At 44.8% G+C, this 21,638-nt stretch overlaps 1 protein-coding gene across 1 annotated transcript in view; it reads left to right on the top strand.

Moving 5' to 3' along the window:
• The first annotated feature begins 9,796 nt into the window (after positions 1 to 9,796).
• SMC2 (structural maintenance of chromosomes 2) overlaps positions 9,797 to 21,638 on the top strand; it is a 43,477-nt gene continuing 31,635 nt past the window's right edge. The window contains exons 1-7 of the mRNA XM_040361454.1: positions 9,797 to 9,883; positions 13,889 to 14,073; positions 16,723 to 16,872; positions 16,966 to 17,088; positions 17,882 to 17,920; positions 19,432 to 19,542; positions 21,544 to 21,588. Of these exons, the coding sequence (XP_040217388.1) occupies positions 13,906 to 14,073; positions 16,723 to 16,872; positions 16,966 to 17,088; positions 17,882 to 17,920; positions 19,432 to 19,542; positions 21,544 to 21,588 (636 nt within the window). The 5' untranslated portion in view covers positions 9,797 to 9,883; positions 13,889 to 13,905. The remainder of the gene's footprint in view (positions 9,884 to 13,888; positions 14,074 to 16,722; positions 16,873 to 16,965; positions 17,089 to 17,881; positions 17,921 to 19,431; positions 19,543 to 21,543; positions 21,589 to 21,638) is intronic.

Genomic DNA, 21,638 nt, shown 5'->3' with positions numbered 1-21,638 from the left:
AATATATTATATATATATAATTATATATATATATATATATATATATATATATATATATATATATATATATATATATATATATATATATATATATATATATATAAAAGAAATAAAGAAATATATAAAAAAAAAAAATTTTTTATAAAAAAAGGGGGGTTGTCATCCCAGGGCCCTGGGGAACTACGGGCCCCTGGGGACCCCCAAACCTCTAAAAAAAATTGGTTCTTTAATAAAAAATAAAATAAAAATATATTTAAAAAAAATATTTTTTTTTATTTAAAAATAAATAAAAAAAGGGGGTTGCCATCTGGGGCCCTGGGGGCCTCTGGGCCCCTGGGAACCCCTAAAAAAATTGTCCCTTTGAAAAGAAAACTCTAAAAAAAACTGGCCCTTTAATAAAAAATAAAATAAAATATATTAAAAAAAAAAATTTTTTATTTAAAAATAAATAAAAAAAGGGGGGTTGCCATCTGGGGCCCTGAGGGCCTCCAGGCCCCTGGGAACCCCTAAAAAAAATTGTCCCTTTGAAAAAAAACCTCTAAAAAAAATTGTCCCTTTAATAAAAAATAAAATAAAATATATTAAAAATATATATATTTTTTATTTAAAAATAAATAAAAAAAGGGGGGTTGCCATCTGGGGCCCTGGGGGCCTCCGGGCCCCTGGGAACCCCTAAAAAAAATTGTCCCTTTGAAAAAAAAACTCTAAAAAAAATTGGCCCTTTAATAAAAAATAAAATATATTAAAAAAATATATTTTTTTTATTTAAAAATAAATAAAAAAAGGGGGGTTGCCATCTGGGGCCCTGGGGGCCTCCGGGCCCCAGGGGACATCCGGACCCCTAAAAAAAAAAGGGGGTTGCTTTGGGCCCCCAACAGTGACAGGGCCCTGGGCAGCTGCCCCATTTTCCCTGTGGTAAAGACGGCCCTGTACATTTGTGTCCGTGTATAGACGTGTATTAGTGAATTGCTTCACTTCAAGCATGTGCACAAATGTTTCAGAAAAAAATAATTGATATGTTTTTTGATTGCTCAAACAAATATATCATAAAAAGTTCAAAACAGCTTCAGAAATCTTTTTGGATGATTCCGCTCCGACACCATGTGAAAAATACAATCTGGGTTCCAAATAATATTCGTAACTTTCACCCAAAGGCCTCGTACACACGATAGGATCGCCAGAGGACAACGGTCTGAAGGAACGTTTTCATCAGTCCAAACCGATCGTGTGTGGGCCCCATAGGTTATTTTATCTTCGGTCAAAAAAATGAGAACTTGCTTTAAAATTTAACCGATGGACGCCTAACCGATAGGTCAAAACCGATCGTTAGTATGCAAAAGCATCGGTTAAAAACCTGCGCATGCTCAGAATCAAGTCGACGCATGCTTGGAAGCATTGAACTTCGTTTTTTTCAGCACGTCGTTGTGTTTTACGTCACCGCGTTCTGACACAAACGTTTTTTTTAACTGATGGTGTGTAGGTGCGACGGACCATCAGTCAGCTTCATCGGTTAACCTATGACAACGGTCCTTCGGACCGTTCTCATCGGATGGACTGATCGTGTGTATGAGGCTAAAGTGACAACAAAAAAAATGCACTCACCAGATGGCTCTGGCCAGAAAGTGACCATAACACATGAAGTAACTCCTCAGTTCCTGGGAACCCTTCAACGATCTCCTTCCAATCGATTGTTCACATGTATAGTGAACTTGGTCGAATGAACCCGGGATTGACCAGATCAAATTCTTAATGTCTATCCTCCGCTTCAATCTCACGCATCTGCAAATCAATCTCCGCCAAAAAGAGCCAGGGAAGACAGATATAGTTGTAGTAATGCTTATTTATTGTTAAAAATAGTCACTTACAATTTTTCCAGTAGGGGAGTGCATCAGTATATCGGGAACACCTAGTGCGGTGGAAGTCCGCTCAGACATCGCTATCTGACCAGCGGTGTGTACTGTGCATTAGGCAACCCCCCAGCGGATGTGACGTGGAGTGCGTGTCAGACCTAGCTTCTATGCATTTCACATTCCAGCACGCGTCATCAGGAAGTGGGTCTGACACACCTTGTTTCAGTTTAACCACTAGCCGACCAGCCGCCGCAGTTTTACGGCGGCAGGTCGGCTTGGCTGCGCGAAATCACGTAATATAACGTGATTTTGCATTTCACTAGGGGCACGCAAGCGCCGCTGGAGGCGCGCTCGCCCCCTGCTCGCCCCTGGTGCGGTGCGCGTGCGATCGCTCGTTACAGAGCGTGAACCGGGAGCTGTGTGTGTAAACACACAGCTTCCGGTCCAGTCAGGGGGAGAGATGACTGATCGCATGTTCATACAATGTATGAACAGCGATCAGTCATTTCCCCTAGTCAGTCCCACCCTCCCTTCAGTTAGAACACACCCAGGGAACTTAATTAACCCCTTCTTCGCCCCCTAGTATGAACCCCTTTCCTGCCAGTGACATTTTTACAGTAATCAATGCATTTTTATAGCACTGATCGCTATAAAAATGCCAATGGTCCCAAAAATGTGTCAAAAGTGTCCGAAGTTTCGGCCATAAGGTCGCAGTACCGATAAAAATCACAGATCGCCGCCATTACTAGTAAAAAAAATATATATTAATAAAAATGCATAAAACTACCCCCTATTTTGTAGATGCTTTAACTTTTGCTCAAACCAATTAATAAACGCTCATTGCGATTTTTTTTACGAAAAATATGTAGAAGAATACGTATTGGCCCAAACTGAGAAAAAAAAATCATTTTTTTATATATTTTTTGGGGGATATTTATTACAGCAAAAGTAAAAAAATATAATTTTTTTTCAAAATTGTAGCTCTATTTTTGTTTATAGCGCAAAAATAAAAACCGCAGAGGTGATCAAATACCACCAAAAGAAAGCTCTATTTGTGTGGAAAATGCCAATTTTGTTTGGAAGCCATGTTGCACGACCGCGCAATTGTCAGTTAAAGCGAAGCAGTGCCGAATTCGCAAAAAGTGGCCTGGTCATTGACCAGCAATAAGGTCCGGGGCTGAAGCGGTTAAAAAACGGACCAACCGACATGATTGGTCCAATCAAATGGACTAAAACCTAAAATACCTCTTAAAATTAAAAAGGTTTATTAGGCCCCTTTCACACTGGGGCGGGGTCGGCAATAAAGTGCTGCTATTTTTAGGGGGGCTCCACCGCTAATTTGCCGTCGCAATTCGGCTGCTAGCTGGGTGGTTTTACCCCCCGCTAGCGGCCAAGAAAGGGTTAAAAAACACCAGAAAGCATCTCTCTGTAGAGGCACATTGCTGGCGGTATAGCCACGGTGTCCTATTGATTTCAATTGGCAGGAGCGGTGGAGCTCCTCTGGGCTTTTACACTGGAGACACATCAGCGGCTGTTTCAGGTCGGTTTGCAGGCGCTATTTTTAGCGCAATAGCGCCTGCAAAACAACCCAGTGTGAAAGGGGTCTTAGTGTAATCAACTGACTTCCACAGCTGCTAGGAGATCCCATTTAATAACAAGAATAAAACAATTTAGTAAATATAAAATGTCATTGGGGGCAATAGCACTAACAACGGATGGCTATCCAAAATAAACACAGCGGCCCAGATTCACGTAGATCGGCGTATCTTTATGCTGGCGTAGCGCATCTCATATGTGCTAGGCCAACGTAACTGTGAGAGGCAAGTGCAGTATTCACAAAGCACTCGCTCCCAAACTTGCGCCGGCGTAACGTAAATTGGCCGGCGTAAGCCCGCCTAATTCAAAGTAGGAAGGTAGTGGGCATGTTACATTTAAATTAACCGTGACCCCATGTAAATGAAGGGCTGAACGAACGGCGCATGCTCAGAATCATGTCGCATATACGCCCTAAGATACGACGTGAACGTAACCTACGCCCAGCCCCATTCACGTACGACTTACGCAAACGACGTAAAATCCAAAGGCTGTTCCCTGGTCCATACCCTAACATGACTTACCCCTGCTTTATGAGGCGTAACTTTACGCCGGACGTACGCCTTACGTAAACGGCGTAGATTACAGCGACGGGCGCAAGTACGTTCGTGAATCGGCGTATCTCGGTCATTTGCATATTCAACGCGTAAATCAATGGAAGCGCCCCTTGCGGCCAGCGTAAATATGCGCCCAAGATACGATGGCGTAGGAGACTTACGTCGGTCGTATCAAGCCAAAATTCAGGCGTATCTTGTTTCCTGAATCACGTGCATAGATATGACGGTGCATCCTAGAACTTACGCGGCGTATCAGAAGATACGTCGGCGTAAGTCGTACGTGAATCTGGGCCAGCTTGTTTACGGGAACCTTTTCTTTTAAAAAACAGAACAAAGCCGTTCCTAAAACCAACTACAATTTTTGCATAAGGCCTGTACAAATGAGGATCTATCAAAAACGTATAAAACAGTAGAGTGTATACTTATAAAAACAAAGGCCCGGATTCACATACATCGGCGCATATTTATGCGGGGGTAGCGCATCTAATATACGCTACGCAGACGCAGCGCACAGATGCAAGCATTGGATTCACAAAGCACTCGCCCCCACTCGCTCCTAAAGATACGCTGGGTTTCCTCGGCGTAAGCCAGCGTAGGTGGAAGTGGGCATGAGTCATGCTAATGAGGCGTGACCCCATGTAAATGATGGGCCGAGCGTCATAAAGATACGAATAACGTACGGCGCATGCGCCGTCCCGTGGACGCATCCCAGTGCGCATGCGCAGAATCACGTTGGAACTACTTCCTAAGATACGACGGATCACTGCCTACGACGTGAACGCAACCTACCTTTGCATGAGTTGCGCCTCCTTTATGGGGAATAACTTTACGCCGGACGTACGACTTACGCAAACCGCGTATATTATGCGCCGGGCGCAACTACGTTCGTGAATCAGCACATCTCCCTCATTTGCATATGTGCATAGAAAATCTATGGGAGCGGCAAATGCGCCCAGCGGAAATATGCGCCCATGATACGCCGGCGTAGGAAAGTTACGTCGGTCGGATGAAGCCTATTTTCAGGCGTATCTCAGTTTATGGGCACGGCGCATAGATACGACGGCGCATACTTACACTTACGTGGCGTATCTGGAGGTACGTCGGCGAAAGTGCTTTGTGAATCCGGGCCAAATTCCCCAAAGTCTGATCTAAATATTAAATAATAAATAAATGACACAGGGAGACATCTAGTGGACAAATTTGAGTCTGCAAGAACTATATAATGCAAAGAGGAAGCAGAACCTTATACTATGATAGAAGTCTTGTGTTCAGCCCAAAAAACATACTTTCCATAGAAAAAATATATCTACAGCAAAAACAAAATTCTATCGGCTTGTGAATGTGTATGATCACACATCAAAAAACAAAAACACAAAAGTTAGAATAAAACTGAAAAAATCGAATTTTTCTATCTATATTTTTAAATCTATATTTGCTTAGATAATCTTTTGCACTCAGTGATTGTTTTGGGAGCGCGCTTTACTACATCATTTATACACATCCATGTGTTGCAGTTATTGGAGTGCTGTGTATAGCGCAATGCATGCATTTATATATTTGCTTGCCAAGCTGCACCCGGGGGCTGACTAAAGCCTACATATAAGTATATAAAAAGGGCCAGCAGCGGCCCATCCATTAGAAGCGCAGGGGTGCTGCCCCCCTCCCTAATCTATGTGCCTGGGCCCTAATCTCCATGCAGGGCACCGGATGCATGGATTTCAATGTGGGTTTTTTATTTTTTGAAGCACATAATTAGAGCACTGTGCCCCAAACCCACCCACTTGTATGAATATGCACTAATGTCTTCCTGTTTCCCCTCCTGGCCAAACAGGAAGTGGTTCCTGAGACCCTGAGTCTCAGGGCAGATCTCAGGACCTACCTGCTGCTTGGCCGTAAAAAGAAGCAACGGCCCTGGCAGAAGCAGTCTTTTCTAGGAGCAGCAGTGCACCGCCACCTCGCCCTCCTCCCTGCACCTCTACCGCAGTATAAGGTAAGGCAATGTATTGCACGTGGGGGGTTGATGGTAGTTCGAGAGGATCGTCACCTATCATGCGCCTGGGGGGGTGTAGTGGCAGTGGATCGCTGCTTTGATTGATCAATCGATTGGGAGCTGCGTGGAGGGGAGGTGGTAGTGCGAATGAGGGCTCCAGGTGTTTTTGCCAGTAACAAAAATGGCACCCCCCCCCCCCAGTAAATGCCAGTGACAGGAAAAGGCTGTCAGTAAAAAATATGGCTTTGACTCTCGGCTTGCGCATGCGCAGTTCCACTGCGGAGCTGACCAAGATTATCCGAATGCCTGCAACAGTATGTTTGGGAGGTGCCAGCAGGGGGCAGCTCTAGTGGAGGCAGTGCCTGAGCATGTCGTGTGATGTCATGGTGTAAGGGAGCCGAACAGAGTGGCCGCAGCCTTGTGTGTGGATCTGCGGAAGGGAGCAAGACAGCGGGACTGTCAGTGCTGTTTGACCTGGGGTGGACTGAAAGGACCACCTGGCATGGAGAGAGACTGTCACTGTGACTTAGGAGGGGACGTGTCGTGTTGGTTATCTGTGCTGCTTCACACTGCTGTCAGTGTCACTGTGAGGCCTTATACACACGGTCGGACCAAACCGTTGAGACTGGTCCGACGGACCGTTTTCATCGGTTCACCGCTGAAGTGGCCTGATGGTCTGATGTGCGTACACACCATCGTTCCAAAAACCGATCGGGTCAGAACGCGGTGACGTCAAACACACGACGTGCTGAATAAAACGAAGTTCAATGCTTCCAAGCATGCGTCGACTTGATTCTGAGCATGCGCGGGTTTTGAACCAATGCTTTCTGTACTAACCATCGGTTTGGACCGATCGGGCAGCGGTCCATCGGTTCGGTTTTGAAGCATGTTTTAAAATTTTGGACCGAAGGAAAACAGACCGATGGGCTATACACATGGTCGGTTTGGACTGATGAAACTGAACCTCGGTCCATTCTCATCGGTTTTGTCCGACCGTGTGTACGCGGCCTCAGAGTCAATGTCATGTGTGTGTGGCTGTGTGTGACCTTGACAAGGGTTTGTTAAAAAGGCCTGTAGGACAGCTGAGCTTGCGTTATTGACATGCAGTTGGGCTTAAAGTGAACCTGTGCTTTGCTCGTGCAGCTCAAAGCAACAGTTTCTTTTTACATTTTCCCCTCCCTAGCTGTCTTTTATCTCCACTGATGCCCAATTTAGCTGCCAGGAACTAGAAATGAAAACCCAGTCAGAGTCACTTAAGTTAGGGTGACCAGACCCCCCATCACCTTACCCCTGATCTGCCTCTGGATTCCTGCTTACATGTTGTGACCTCAGCTTGTACTCCATCTCTGCTCCTGCCTTACATTCCTGTACCTCGGTACCTGGTTGTGTATTTACCCCAGCTTGTATCCTGACTCTGCCTCTGTCTGATGTCCCTGTACTTCGCTGCCTGGCTGTTGACGACCCTTTGGCTTGTGTTCTGGCTACACTCTTGTTTGCTGATCAAGTGTCATCTTTTTACAGTCTCTGGTGATCAACGGTCATCTGCATGCTGCAACCAATGGCGGGTGCTGCCCGCTACACCAGCCCTCATGTCACTCTGTGTCCGAGCACCAAATATTCCCTCCGGTCCGACCAGATCATCAGATGGGCACAAATAATGGAAAAAATACACCCCCTAAGCTAATAGGAGTGGTGGGGGGTGGTGTTATTTGGATTTTTTTTTAATTGCCAGCCCCTATTCAAATCCAATCCGGGGACAAAACAGGGGACAGACTTGGTCTTCAATCCGACATAGCTGATCACATGGGTAAAGAGCCGATGACACGCTGTGCACCACCACGGGCACGCAAGCCTGGCGAGAGTGGGGCGACATCATATGATGCAGTCCCAGAACAATAGAACCACCCCGCAGCTGTCAATTCCCTATATGGTGAGTGGGAGGTGATTGAAGTGGAACTAAAAGCACAAGACCACCTATGCTCTGGTGGTCTGCTGCCCATGAGGTCTTTTGCTGGCACCGGCATGTTTTCCCCGGTTTCTTGTTTTGCCTGGCCACTGTAGGGTGAGGTCACTCCTGCGCATGCGCTGTTCCTGGCCTGAAATGGCCAAAAAAATTACTTTATTTACTAGTAGGGTGGGGGAAAGGCTATCACCCTGGTCAGGTTTGTTTATTGCTGCCTTTGTCCCCATAGGGTAAGGTGACCAGATTTTTAAAATGAAATCCAGGGACATTTTTTTTTTTTAAACTAGTAATGGAGGCAATCACCGACTCTCTGCCGTCGCCGCCCGCCTCACAGCCAGTCAAGTCTAACTCTACGGGCCCCGGCTACTACTGGGTGGGGAGTGGAGGAAGATCACTCCACCAGGGAAGGCAAGGAGATAAGCAGGTGGACGGCTGGCCGGGACCTGAGCCAAGGCAGAAGAACATGCGAGCGGAGCTGAATGGGCATACACCCGAAACTGAAGAAATATTCTCCCCGCTCCGACCAGCACATGATCATCAGAAAGGGGCACAGATAATGGAAAAAAATACACCCCCCCCTAAGCTAGTAGGCGCAGTGGAGCAGTGGTGTGTAATTCAGATTTTTCTTTTATTCTGCACTGACTTTGAAATTGCCCCAGCCCCTGTTCAAATCCAATCCGGGGACAAAACCGGAGACAGACTTGGTCCGGGGACAGTGTCCTCAATCCAGGGACTGTTCGTGGAAACCGGGGATGTCTGGACACCCTACTATAGGGGTAATTTCCCTCCCTTCCTGCTCCAGTGTCTATGTTGTCACCATAATAGAAAGTGAAGAGAATTTGTCTCAATGCGACACAGCAAAAAAAAAAAAAAAAAAAATTCAATCTGTTCCCTACCCTATCCAACACTAACCCTACGTACACATCTCTGCGTGTGGCTGTGGGAATCGCAGCGATTCCCGCATTCCGCAGAGAAAACACACTGCTCTGGGGAAATGCGCAGGCTTCTATTTATTCTGAATGGCACCCCCACGCATGTAAAATTGCAGTGGGTGTGCCGGAACCGCAGGGAAATTTCATGGTTGAAAGGACCACGCGATTTCCCTGCGGCAGCGTTTTTGAAAAGGCGCATGCACCTTTTTTTTTTCTTCAGAAACGCAGGTATGGCAGCCCATATTCATTTAAATGGGCTGCCGTTCCCGCACAAACGCAGCCGCACGAAACGCAAGAATGTGATCTAGGGTAAAATAATATATTTTGGATAAGTGTACATAGGACAGGAGGACCTGATTCCTTTCTCTCCAGGTTTATTGACCTACAACTAGAACTAGAAATAGAAGGGAAAAAATCTGCAGCACAGCATATTCTAATGGTTTCTGCACTGATTTTTCACAGGGACAACCGTAACGGGACAACAAATTTTGCGCACACACGCAAGAAAAACCGCAGCAAAGAAACTAAGATAAGATACACAAATTGTATTTTCTAGCACGGGAAAAAAAAAATCGTTGCCCTTTTTCAAAATGGCAGAAGCAAACGTTCACGTGACCGGGGTACTGTATTTCCTGCTGTCGGAGAATGAACAGAGAAGCGAGCCTGGGATTCAAATTGCCCGCCCGCCCACTCATGGGTCTTCATTCAGTATGCGGCTCCTTTCAGTCTGCCCTTAGTAATGCCTGTACAGAGTCACTAAATTATTCATATTACGAGTCCACAAAGACAAAGGTTGTAGTGCTGAAAATTAAACATCTCACAGTAATAAAGGTATACCGGTTCGCTGATAGGGCATTTTGGTTTATGATAGCTTTTTTTCAGAAAAATCGGTCAGGCGTAACAAGGGCACCCTCAAGCATCTTCACAACGTCTAGTACCTATTTACCCGGCGCCAAAGTAGCGCGCAGCTTGAAAGACTAGACCCGAGGGCTTCTTGGGTGAGTATTGCCTGTGTGATGGCTATATTATGAGCACACCGGCTTCGGTGTGATAGGAGTATCGTGATACGCAGAACCTACACACTGCGTACTGTTACCCTATTCTGTGCTGGTGAATGGGGCAGTGTTCTCACTCTTGTAGATTAAAGTGGCTGGAAACGCTAACTGCTTGATATAAGTAATGTGTATCATAGACAATTGCTGTTTTCACCCTTTTCCCATCATTTGCTGCATCTCACTGCTGCTGATCTTCTACAACTTCCTGTAAATGTTTTCAAGCGGTGACACCATGGTGTTTCCCAGGATTTGGAGCAACTTCCTGTAAGCGTTCTCAAGCGGTGACACCATGGTGTTTCCTAGGATTTGGAGCAACTTCCTGTAAGTGTTCTGAAGCGGTGACACCATGGTGTTTCCTAGGATTTGGAGCAACTTCCTGTAAGTGTTCTGAAGCGGTGACACCATGGTGTTTCCTAGGATTTGGAGCAACTTCCTGTAAGTGTTCTCAAGCGGTGACACCATGGTGTTTCCCAGGGTGGGTTCCTAATGGTGATGACAGTGGACCATGCTTGCATAATGTGTGCTGAAACGATCCCTTGTAATCTACACGGATAGCCCATGTCACAGGGTGACAACACAGCATCATAGCGTGACAGACTGTTGTCACCCTGTAACAAGAAGTGCCTGAACAAGAACCTTCATGCCAGGATCACCTGGTGTTATTATTAATAATATACAGGATTTATATAGTGCTGACAGTTTATGTAGCACTTTACAACAGTAGGGCAGACAGTTCAATACAGGAGGAATCAGAGGGCCCTGCTCGTTATTTACAATTTAAAGGGAGGGTAATAGTGGGGGATGGGCTGATAAAGAAAATAAAAGAACAGTTGTTAGGTGGAGACAGCAGTAGGCTTCTCTGAAGAGAAGTTTTCAGGGATTGCCTAAAAGTAGATAGATTTGGAGATAGTCTGACAGATTGGGGTAGGGTATTCCAGAGGATGAGAGAGGCTCTGGAGAAGTCCTGGAGGCGGATATGGGTGGAAGTGATTAGGGAGATAGAGAGCTCATTAGTGGACCGATGGGGGTCTCCTTGTCATTTTTTTAGGGGGACCCAGGGTTGGTTGTCAGTGCCCAGAGCCAGGCAAGTAATTAGCACTCCCTGAGTCCCTTCCACTAGTACAGTATTAAACCCCTCTTGGTACATTTTAGGATTATTCATACATATATCTGTGGTCTTGTTTTATTTAATAAATCTACTTTATATTTATTATTAGGGCTCAGTTCACACAGCAGCGATGCGGGAACCCTGCAAATCCAGTACGGGTTCCTGCATCGCATGTCAGCCGCAGATAGTTCACACTGCCCTATGCGAACCGCTGGGAGTGTTGATACAAAGTTAATGACCCTCCCAGATCGGTTCACATATCGCAGTGCGAACTGTCAATTCGGACAGGAATTCCGATGTGGACCAAAAAAAGGGTCCTGTGCGACTTCGGTCCGAATGCGATGCAAATTTAGCCACACTGTCTGTATGGTCGATATTGCATTTGGTTAGCACAGCAGTGTGGTGCGAATCACATGTGATGTCTGACAGTGCAGCAGTGGGGACCGACCCTTAGAGCCCTTTCACACTGGTGCGTTTTTGCCGCGTTTTTGCAGTAAAAATAGCGCTATTAAAACGCTCCAAAAAAGCCCCCTCCATTGAAATGAATTGAAAACGCTGTAAAAAACGGAGGTCCCGCAATTTTTTTATTATTAAAAGCCAGCAGCTAAAAATACTGCAGCTGCTGACTTTTAATAAATGGACACTTACCTGTCCAGCATTCCCCGCGATGTCGGCAGCAGTAAACGAGCAATCGATAGTCTCTCTGCTGCCCCCGCCGCCATCCTCTGTGAGGCAATCAGGAAGTGACGCCTTGCAGCTTCACTGCCCGGTTCCCTACTGCAGATGCGCGAGTTGCGCAGCGCTTTCCCAGTGGTCCCCACTGTCTCCTGGGACCAGTGTGTTTCAAAGAAGGCGGGGGGAGGGGGGCGAGTCTCTCCCCGGAAGTGGGAGCAAATACCTCTATTAGACAGAAAGGTGCCAAATGTGACACCGGAGGCGGGGAGGGTTCCGAAAAGCGGAAGTTACATTTTTGGGTGGAACTCCACTTTAAAGAGGAACTGTAGTCCGCTCACATAATTTGTAATAAAAACATCTTTGCCATTCTGAAGCTTCCCTGCAACCACTTTGCATATTATTTTATATATACTGGGATTCTGTACTTGCCGAATATGCTGCAGAATTCTCCCTACACTAAGTCTGGCTGCAGCCATTTTAACTGTGGGCAGCTGAAGCTACTGCCTGTTTACTTCCTGGGTTTACACAGACACACAGCCATCTCCGCAGCTCTCATTGGCCCTCTTATGACTCACCCCCACCCCCCTTCCTGGCAAACTCTCACAAGATTTAGAGAGAGAGCTGTGCCTGATGTCATACGCCTAGGCTTTTTACCAGACAAGAAACAGGAAGTGGGCTGTATAAGATATTAACTGGCAGAAAAAAGTTTTACCATCCAAAGTTAAAACAACAAGGGCAGAAGATTTAATACATGGAAAGGTGAACAAATTAGCAATTACTGAAGGTCCGCTTTAAAGAAAGTTGAAAAATAAGACATGCTAGCCAAATTACCAGGTGAAACAATAAACAAATGCAGCTACTATTCTATCCTCTATTCATTTCTGTGGAAGAGGGGGCCGACCGTGCACACGGTATTTTTGCTGTATGAAATCTTTAAGTGCTTTGTTTGTTACAGCATTTCGTATGTGCCAGCTGTACCATGTACTTGTATGAAAAAGTATCCTGTCCTCTTTGTATTGCTTCCTTTGTGTGAAATCCCTGCTGTTCCTGCCAGACCCTCTGCTTTCCTATTAAAAACTGACCACACTAAACAGAAAACTACTTGTGTTTTCTAGTCTTCTGTGTTTGCATAATATTACCTGAGAGTAGCATGTAATTAAACGGTTATGGCTGTACCTCCTAGAGCTGGCCATGCACGTTACAATTGGGGATACTTTTGAGCATCCTTCGAGCTTGTCTCTATCCGAACTTTGAAAGTTGCGCTCTTTTGTAGTCCAGTCAGTTGTGGGCCCGCTTGTTCACTACCCTGCGACACATGTAAAATGGGGGGGGGGGGGGTTTGTAGTGCTGCTGATGTCGGTGCTCCTCTTTGGGCATAGTGGGGTTGATTTACTAAAACTGAAGAATGCAAAATCGGGTGCAGCTCTGCATGGTGGCCAACCTGATTGACTACCATGCACAGCTGCACCAGATTTTGCACTTTCCGGTTTTAGTAAATCAACCCCACTGTGCCTATATTTAAGTCATTCAACAGCCAACTTTTAAGTTCAGAATAGACGTGGGCTTGAAGGAGGCCTCGGCTCATCTTTAGTTACCACTTTTAAGTTTACCACATCTCTGTAGTGAAGGTCTGCCGACGCAATCCACTCAATTTGTTAGGCAGGCCCTTTCACACATTGCTGGGAGATGTAAAAGAGGGTGTATAATAAAATGGTAAGATCCCTTTCACACTGGAGGTGTTTTTCAGGCACTTTAGTGCAAAAAATGGCGCCTTAAAAAAAGCCTCATCTGCAATCCCAGTGTGAAAGCCTGAGTGCTTTCACACTCAGTGGGGCGCTGCGTTGGCAGGACGTAAAAAAAATCCTGCAACCAGCTTCTTTAAAGGGCGCTTTAGGAGTGGTGAATACACTGCTCCTAAAGCGCCCCTGCCCATTGAAATCAATGGGCAGCGGTGCTTTGCGGGCGCTTTTAACCCTTTATTCGGCTGCTAGCGAGGGTTAAAATCGCCCAAAAACGACGGGTAAAGTGCTACTAAAACTAGCGGCGCGTTAACGCCGATGCCTGGGGCGCTGGCAGTGTGAAAGGGCTCCAAGCTTAAAATGTTTGCTTCTAGTACTATGACCCACACTGAAACTGTTTTTTTTTTGTTTTTTTTTTACTTCTAGGTACTGCAAAGAGGAAGATGCATATCAAATCTATTATTATAGAAGGCTTCAAGTCTTATGCTCAGAGAACTGAAATAAATGGCTTTGATCCACTCTTCAATGCTATTACCGGACTTAATGGCAGTGGCAAATCTAACATCCTTGATTCCATTTGTTTCCTTCTGGGCATCTCAAACCTTACACAGGTAAAGTGGAAAAGTAGGTAGTCACAAGTTCTTCCAGCATCCAGGACATCATAGGACACTGAGGCGATAAGTCATTACAACATGGGTTATGCTGCTGCCTTCAGGTGAATGGACAAAAAGTTGTCGCGTTAGTGTTTTGTCATAGGTTGAAACTCCTCAATTTAGTGTCAGTTTCCCTCTGGGTTTACAGCCCTGTCATGCCTCAGCAAGACATGGATTCTCACAGGCAGAGGTGTGGGAGGAGGACAATCGGGGCTTCTTAGTTCCTTCATCAGACAGGGAGGTCTTCCTGCAATATTCCCCATGCAGTGGCTCCCCTATGGGAAAGATGAGCTCTGAATTCCTGTCCTTATTCTCATTAGCCTGGGATGCCAATGTGGGTACTTTCTTTTATCCTCTTTCCCAGTTTGCCGGAGGATGAGGTGTTGAAGGAAGAAGTGGAAGCTATTGAGGAGCAACCTGCATCTCCGCTAGTCTGAGAGCTCTCTGTTTACACACAGCTTGTGAGTCTCTCTCTCCACTCACTTCCCTGACACAGGTTGTCAGGGTTGGACGTTCATATCAAAATCAATCTCTTCGAACCTCGGAAATCCTTGGTCGCTAATAAGAATTCATAAATTCAGAGAATACTGGAAATCGGTCCACTCCAGCCAAACGTAAAGTAATTGTAATGTCTCGTTTTTTTTTTTCCCTATAAAAATAACAAACATGTCATACTTACCTGCCCTGTGCAGTGGATTTGCACAGTGCAGCCCAGATCCTCCTTTTCTCGGGTCCCTCTTCTGTGCTCCTGGCCCATCCCTCCTGTCGAGCACCCAAGCCGAGTCTCTGCTCCCTGTGTCCATTCAGAAATTGAGCCGCGGCCCGGTCCCGTCCCCTCTCTCCCCTGATTGGCTAACTGACTTTGACAGCAACGGGAGCCAATGGCGCCACTGCTGTTTCAGCCTTTCAAGAGGGAGAGTCTCGGACGGCCGAGATACTCCTGGACAGAGATGGGGCTCAGGTAAGTATTAGGGGGACCAAGGGGCGGCTGCTGCACATAGATGGCTTTTTATCTTAAAGCTGAGGTTCACCCTAAAACAATTATATGCCATTACATCCAGCATACTTCCGACAGCTACAGTATGCTGGTATTTTTTTTTTTTTTTCGCTGTACATACAGTTTTATAGTTCTTTTTCTTTTCTCACTCCCGCGGGCAATAGGCGTTCCTATGAAGAAGCGTAGATGATTGACGTGCGGATAAGGCGCGTCACGCGTTCCGAAAATAGCCGAACTGGGACTCGGCTATATATGTCGCCTGCGCAGTCAGCTCTAAACGGCTCCTAGTCTGTGCGCAGGCGCCGTATAGAGCCGAGTCCCAGTCGGAACGCGTGACGCGCCTTATCCGCACGTCAATCATCTACGCCTCCTTATTGGTATGCCTATTCCCCGTGGGAGTGAGAAAAGAAAAAACTATAAAACGGTATGTACAGCGAAAAAAACCCCCAGCATACTGTAGCTGTCGGAAGTATGCTGCATGTAATGGTATATAGATGTTTTTGAGGGTGAACCTCCGCTTTAAAGCGGATCTCCACTAGACAAAAAATATTAAAAGCCAGCAGCTACAAATACTGCAGCTGCTGACTTTTAATATTAGGACACTTACCTGTCCTGGAGTCCAGCGCCGTCCGCAGCCGAGGATGAGCGATCACTCGTCACTCTGCTGCCCCCACTGCCATCCTCGGTGAGGGAACCAGGAAGTGAAGCACTTCGGCTTCACTGCTCGATTCCCTACGGCACATGTGTGAGTCGCGCACTGCCGTCCTCACTGGTCCCCGTTGTGTTCTGGGAGCCGAGTGTTTCCCAGAACACAGCGGGCGGGGGCGGGAAGTGACGTACTCCCCGCAGAGTCCTCGCAGAAAGTGGGTGCAAATACCTGTCTTTGACAGGTATCTGCACCCCCCTCCCCCTGATGGGTATCAAATGTGACACCAGAGGGGGGGAGGGTTCCGATGAGCGAAAGTTCTAATATAGGGTGGAGCTCCGCTTTAATGCATTAAAGCGAAGTTCCAGCTTGAGTGGGAAAAAAAAAGTCAACCCTTTAGGCTTATGTTCTTTATTGCTTTTTTTTTTTTTTAAACTAAGGCTTAACTGATCTTGGAGGGTTTATGGCTGGGCAGGTATTCTTGCCTTTGTTTTTTCTGGCCAGTGTCCTTTCACCCGAAGGTGGCAGCATAACCCATGTAATAATGACCATTAACATCTTTGTGTGTCATGTGATGATGTATTCCAAAAAAAGGATATCAAAGGTAAACTAAAATTCTATTTTTTTTTTTTAAGTATCTTTCAATACCCTTTAAAAATATTTGCCATTTTCTAGTGAAATGTTTACATGCATTGCACGTCTTAATTCCGTACGGAGAAAATTTATGATGATTATGTTCTTGGCTGTCCTTCCACCGTGCAGTTAGCAGCCAAGACTGTTGCTTTAGTTTTGGCCTCTGACTAAATTTCCCAAATTTTTGGATATATTTTTTTTTTCTAGAGATATCTTTTAGATGCATACAATTTTTATTTTTATCTGAACAAAAGAAATCATACTGATTAATGCAGGTAATGTTTTTAAATGTAGTTTTATATTTGTGGGTACAAATATTTGTATTTTCCAGGTTAGAGCCTCCAATCTGCAGGATCTTGTGTACAAAAATGGTCAAGCCGGGATAACTAAAGCCACGGTTTCAATCACCTTTGATAACCATGATAAAACACAGAGCCCTCTGGGATTTGAGGCACACAATGAGATTACTGTGACAAGACAGGTAACTATTTATGCCATTTTTTATTGGCACAGTACAATGGCGTGATTGATTATCCTAATATATATATATATATATATTTTTTTTTAAATTTAGGTCGTAATCGGTGGCAGAAATAAATATTTAATCAATGGTGTTAATGCCAACAACACTCGAGTACAAGATCTATTTTGCTCCGTGGGTCTTAATGTCAACAATCCTCACTTTCTCATCATGCAGGTATGGATTGTTCCATCTGTAACAATGGTTTTGTGGAACACACTAGACACTCATTTTTGTTTTCTTAAAGCAAAAAATGTTACTTGGTCTATGGCCTTGCAACATCCAACTTCTACAAGCTTTAAAGTGGAAGTAAACACTCTTGAGTTTTCCTTCTTTTCTTCTTCCCTGCAAAGTAAAGGCATAATGTGGTAATTTGCTTTGCATACTAGTGCATTATGTGACACTTGCCTGCAAACAAAGCCCTCGTCGTCTCTGCTGCAGACCCAATCCATCTTCGCATGTCTTCCTTCTGGGGCCGCCGGTCATGGCACACTCGCCTGAAGAAACGGCACGGGCAGGCGTTCCTTCAGAGCAAATGCACCAATGACGTCGGCACAGTAAATATCTCCTACAGTACCTATAGGTAAGCCTTATTATAGGCTCACCTATAGGTACAACTTGCAGAAGGAGGTTTACAACCTCTTTAAGATTGTGTGAAACTACACAAATACCTGACATTTGGCCCATGTGTAAGGGGCTTAAGATACAAGTGGTGAGCCACTGATCGGCATAAGAATGTAATAGAATTTGAAAGGTAAGTTTATTGATTTTATCTGGCTGTCTTAGTACTAGTTGAGGAGGGGCAACTGTTATTTATGTTTGCTTTTAATTATGCACAATGTGCAACCAAGAATAACCGTGTGCATCATGATTTATAAGGCAATGTTTCTAGTTATGGTTTTCTTCCTTCTTCCTTCTTTCTTTTTTTTTTTCTTTAATTTAAATTTTATTCATTTTTTTTTTGGTACAGGGAAGGATTACCAAAGTTTTGAATATGAAGCCTCCAGAGGTAAAAACATATGTATATTGAACTTGTTTAATGTATAGATTTTTGGTTGTACTGTAATTGTTCAAGGCTATGGACTGCTTTATTTCCAAGATGCATCCACCGGACATTAAGTGTGTGAGGGACAAAATACATTTTGACACCTTACTATTATTGAAATTTGTGTGTTTTGCTGTTATTTACCGTATGTGCTTTTTACCACAGTGAAAAATTATTGAAATAATGAGTGTAAAAACAAGCTTGATTTGATTTTTGTTACCACTGATATTTTGCAAATGGTCAGAAAGAGCCAGCTATGTTAATGTTAGAACACATGGAAAGTTGCCAATGTGTCATGCAATCAAAAGGAATCCAGAACTCCTAGGAATACTAGAGGTCTTGAACTGTAATGTTTCTCAGATCACTGATATAGAACAGCTAAGAGTGCATCAAGACATTCTGATTGTCATTCTTCTGGGTCAGTGACTCGGAAAGCACTAAAGATGGATAACTAAAGTGGCAGCATTTTCAGTAGGACAGGTCAAAAATGGCAGCCTCCATGTATGTCATAAAGCGGCATTCTTTATTTATGAGATATATCTTATTGCTGCTATTCTCACCCTTTCCTCATTATATTAGTTGCTTAGCAGATCTAAAAGTTTCAGTACTTCCTGAGCCATTGATCTAGTGCAAGGATGCAAACTAGGACTTCTGACTTTTTCCATCAATCTCCTTCCAGGGCAGTGATTCCGAGTTTTGACGCCAGGAACATGCTGGCAACTAGCAGTTTTCCAAGAGTATTAGCAATGAATTCATATATATTTCTCTCAACACAAGTTTATTTTTAATACTTGGAGCTTTTAAAGCATGGTTGGTCTTATTGATGTATATTGCATACACATTAAGCCAGAATTTCCTGTATCACAGATTAGTAGCTCATCTTGGTGTGTGTGTGTGTGTGTGTGTGTGTGTGTGTGTGTACCCAAATACTCATTGAAAGTGGAACATGACTGTTACAACCCACATTTGTCTGGGTATTTAAGTGGTGTGCCTATATTGGGCTATACCACTTTGCTATTGTGTAAGGCAGGGGTCTCCAAACTGCGGCCCGAGGGCCAAATGTGGCCCTTTCCTACCCTTCATCCGGCCCTTGGGGCACTATTGTTCCCAATGATATGAGGCACTATTCCTCCCAATGGCACCAACAATAGAGCACTATTTCTTCCACTAACACCAATGATGGAGCACTATTCCTGCTCCTACTGACCACCACCCGAGGCTGTGTTTATTCTCACTGATGCTTGGCCTGAAGCATTTTCTACCCCCCCACTGGTCGGAATCCGGCCCCCCTGAAGTCTGAAGGACAGTAAACTGGCCCTTTTCTTGAAACGTTTGGAGACCCCTGGTGTAAGGGCTACTATTGTGATAAGCTCTGTACTGTACTGTGCTGGTGTATCTAAAATATTTTAGAAAATGTTATAACTTCTACGAAACATAATATTTAAGATGTAACAGATCCCCTTTACTTTTAACAGATTCTTGCAATGATTGAGGAAGCAGCGGGCACCAGGATGTATGAATGCAAGAAAATAGCTGCCCAGAAAACTATTGAGAAGAAAGAAGCCAAGCTAAAGGAAATTCAGACTGTAGGTTTTTTTATATATATAAAATTATATCAATTTGTTCTTTACAACACTCTTGATGTGGGGTTTCCTTGCCAGGTACCACTTTCGCTCAGACCACCTAGGCGATCTGAGTGGGAGTTCTCCTCCACCCCTCCCTCCCTGCAATCTTCTGGGAAATGTCGCAGCTCGCAGAAGATTGACCGACCATTCAGAAGGTGCAGCGCGCCCCCGACTGTGAAGCCTCAAACTGTCACAGCTGGGTGGGTGCCCACAGTTGTAATGCTGGGGAGAGAATTGATTTGTAGCTGCTGACTTTTAATATAACCCTTTCCCTGCTAGATCTTTACGATGTATGGACCTGACGGCAAGGGGTTTCGCACACAATCTGGGCACTTTTTCTCACGTAAAATCCCACCCCACCTAAACACATGCGTCGGTTGTGCCTATGTATGATAACCTTGACTGCGATACACGTTGCATATTGCCACACACACCAGAGGGAGAGCAACAATTCTAACACAAGACCTCCTCCGTAACACTAAACTGATACCTATAGGAGGCTTTTGAAGCATTGCCTATAGGAAATATAGGATACTGACGTCTGCCGCTATTTCATGGGTGCACACAAATGTAAGGTTGGACATTTGGGTTGTTTATTGAATTTGTTTTCCCTAAAATTCACTTAAGTACGTGTTTTTTTTTTGTTTTTTTTTGTTTTTTTTCTGAAACTTTGTGGTAATAACACGTGTCATATAAAATTGGAACTGCCAGTGTTTTATTCTCTAGGGTGTCTGCTTTTAGAGTATATATGATGTTTGGGGGTTTTGTGTAATCTTGAGGCCGAATTTTTTTTTTTTTAAATGTGTGCAAATAGCAGCAGCGTATAGGTTAATGCATTCTGTGCATTAAGGTAAAACTTCTGTGCTAGATAACAACCTCTCCCCCCCCCCCTCCTTTTCCTTACCTGAGTCCGATCCAGTGATGTGCACACGAGCAGTGGCTCTCGCTACTGTCTCCATTCTCACTGGGGAAACTGATAGCAGGCGCCATGGGGTGGGGGGCGGAGCCGAGTCTCGCTACCTGTGTCAATGGAAGCAGCAGTGTGGCTTGGGAACAAGCACACACAAGTGCCCCTATAGGAAGCAGTGGGGGCACTGGACAGAGTGGAGGAGCGCTGGCGGGGGACCTGAGTAAGACCCCTCTCACACTGAGGCACTTTGCAGGCGATATAACTCCAAAAATAGTGCCTGCAAAGCACCCTGAAAGAGCCGCTTCTTTCACTCCAGTATGAAAGCCAGGGTGGTACATTTTTATTTTTTCCTGTTGGCCGCATTTTTGAGGCACTGTAGGAGCGGTGAATTCATCGCTCCTGACCATTGAAATCAATGGGCAGTGCCGCTTTGCGGGCAGATTTAACCCTTTCTCGGCCGCTAGTGGGGGGTTAAAAGCGGCCCAATAGCTCAGAAAACAACGGTAAATCGTCGCAAAAATAGCGGCCCTTTACCGCCGAAGTCAGCTCCATCCTCCACCCCTGTCAGCTCCATCCTCCCTGTCACCCACCCCTGTCACCCCCGTTGCTTTTGAAACCTGATCTGAAACCATTACATTGCTTGTACAGCACTGAGCATGTGCGAGGCTGAAATCCAGGAAGTCATACAGTCTGGCTTCATGATGCCCACACTTAAGATGGCCCCAGTCAATTTCTGTTTTATAAAGTGTCTAAATGCTGTAACAACCTAACAAAACGGACCTTAGTTTACAGACTAACTGTAGTAGAATACATTAAGCTTGTGTATTACAGGGGTTTTCATATTTAAAATTGTGGCCGGAACTCCGCTTTAAGGAGGTTTGGGGCTAATTTTGACTTTATGTGCAATTCCATTGCACAGAGCAGGTACTTATAGAAGTGTGTGTGATTTTTGTTTTTGTTTTGTTTTTTCCCTTTTCAAAATTCCTTGCTTTGAATGTTAAGCAGGGTCAGTTCAAAATAAAAAATGTAACAGTTTGCATTATTTCCCTTAGATCCTGGAGGAAGAGATCACTCCAACCATACATAAGCTTAAAGAGGTAGGTGCAACAATTTCAATAGTTCAGAGTTTGCTATATTTGCTTCTTTA

This window comes from Rana temporaria, chromosome 1 (genome assembly GCF_905171775.1).
Source record: "Rana temporaria chromosome 1, aRanTem1.1, whole genome shotgun sequence".
Lineage (NCBI taxonomy): Eukaryota > Metazoa > Chordata > Amphibia > Anura > Ranidae > Rana > Rana temporaria.
This window is presented reverse-complemented; position numbering and strand designations above follow the sequence as displayed.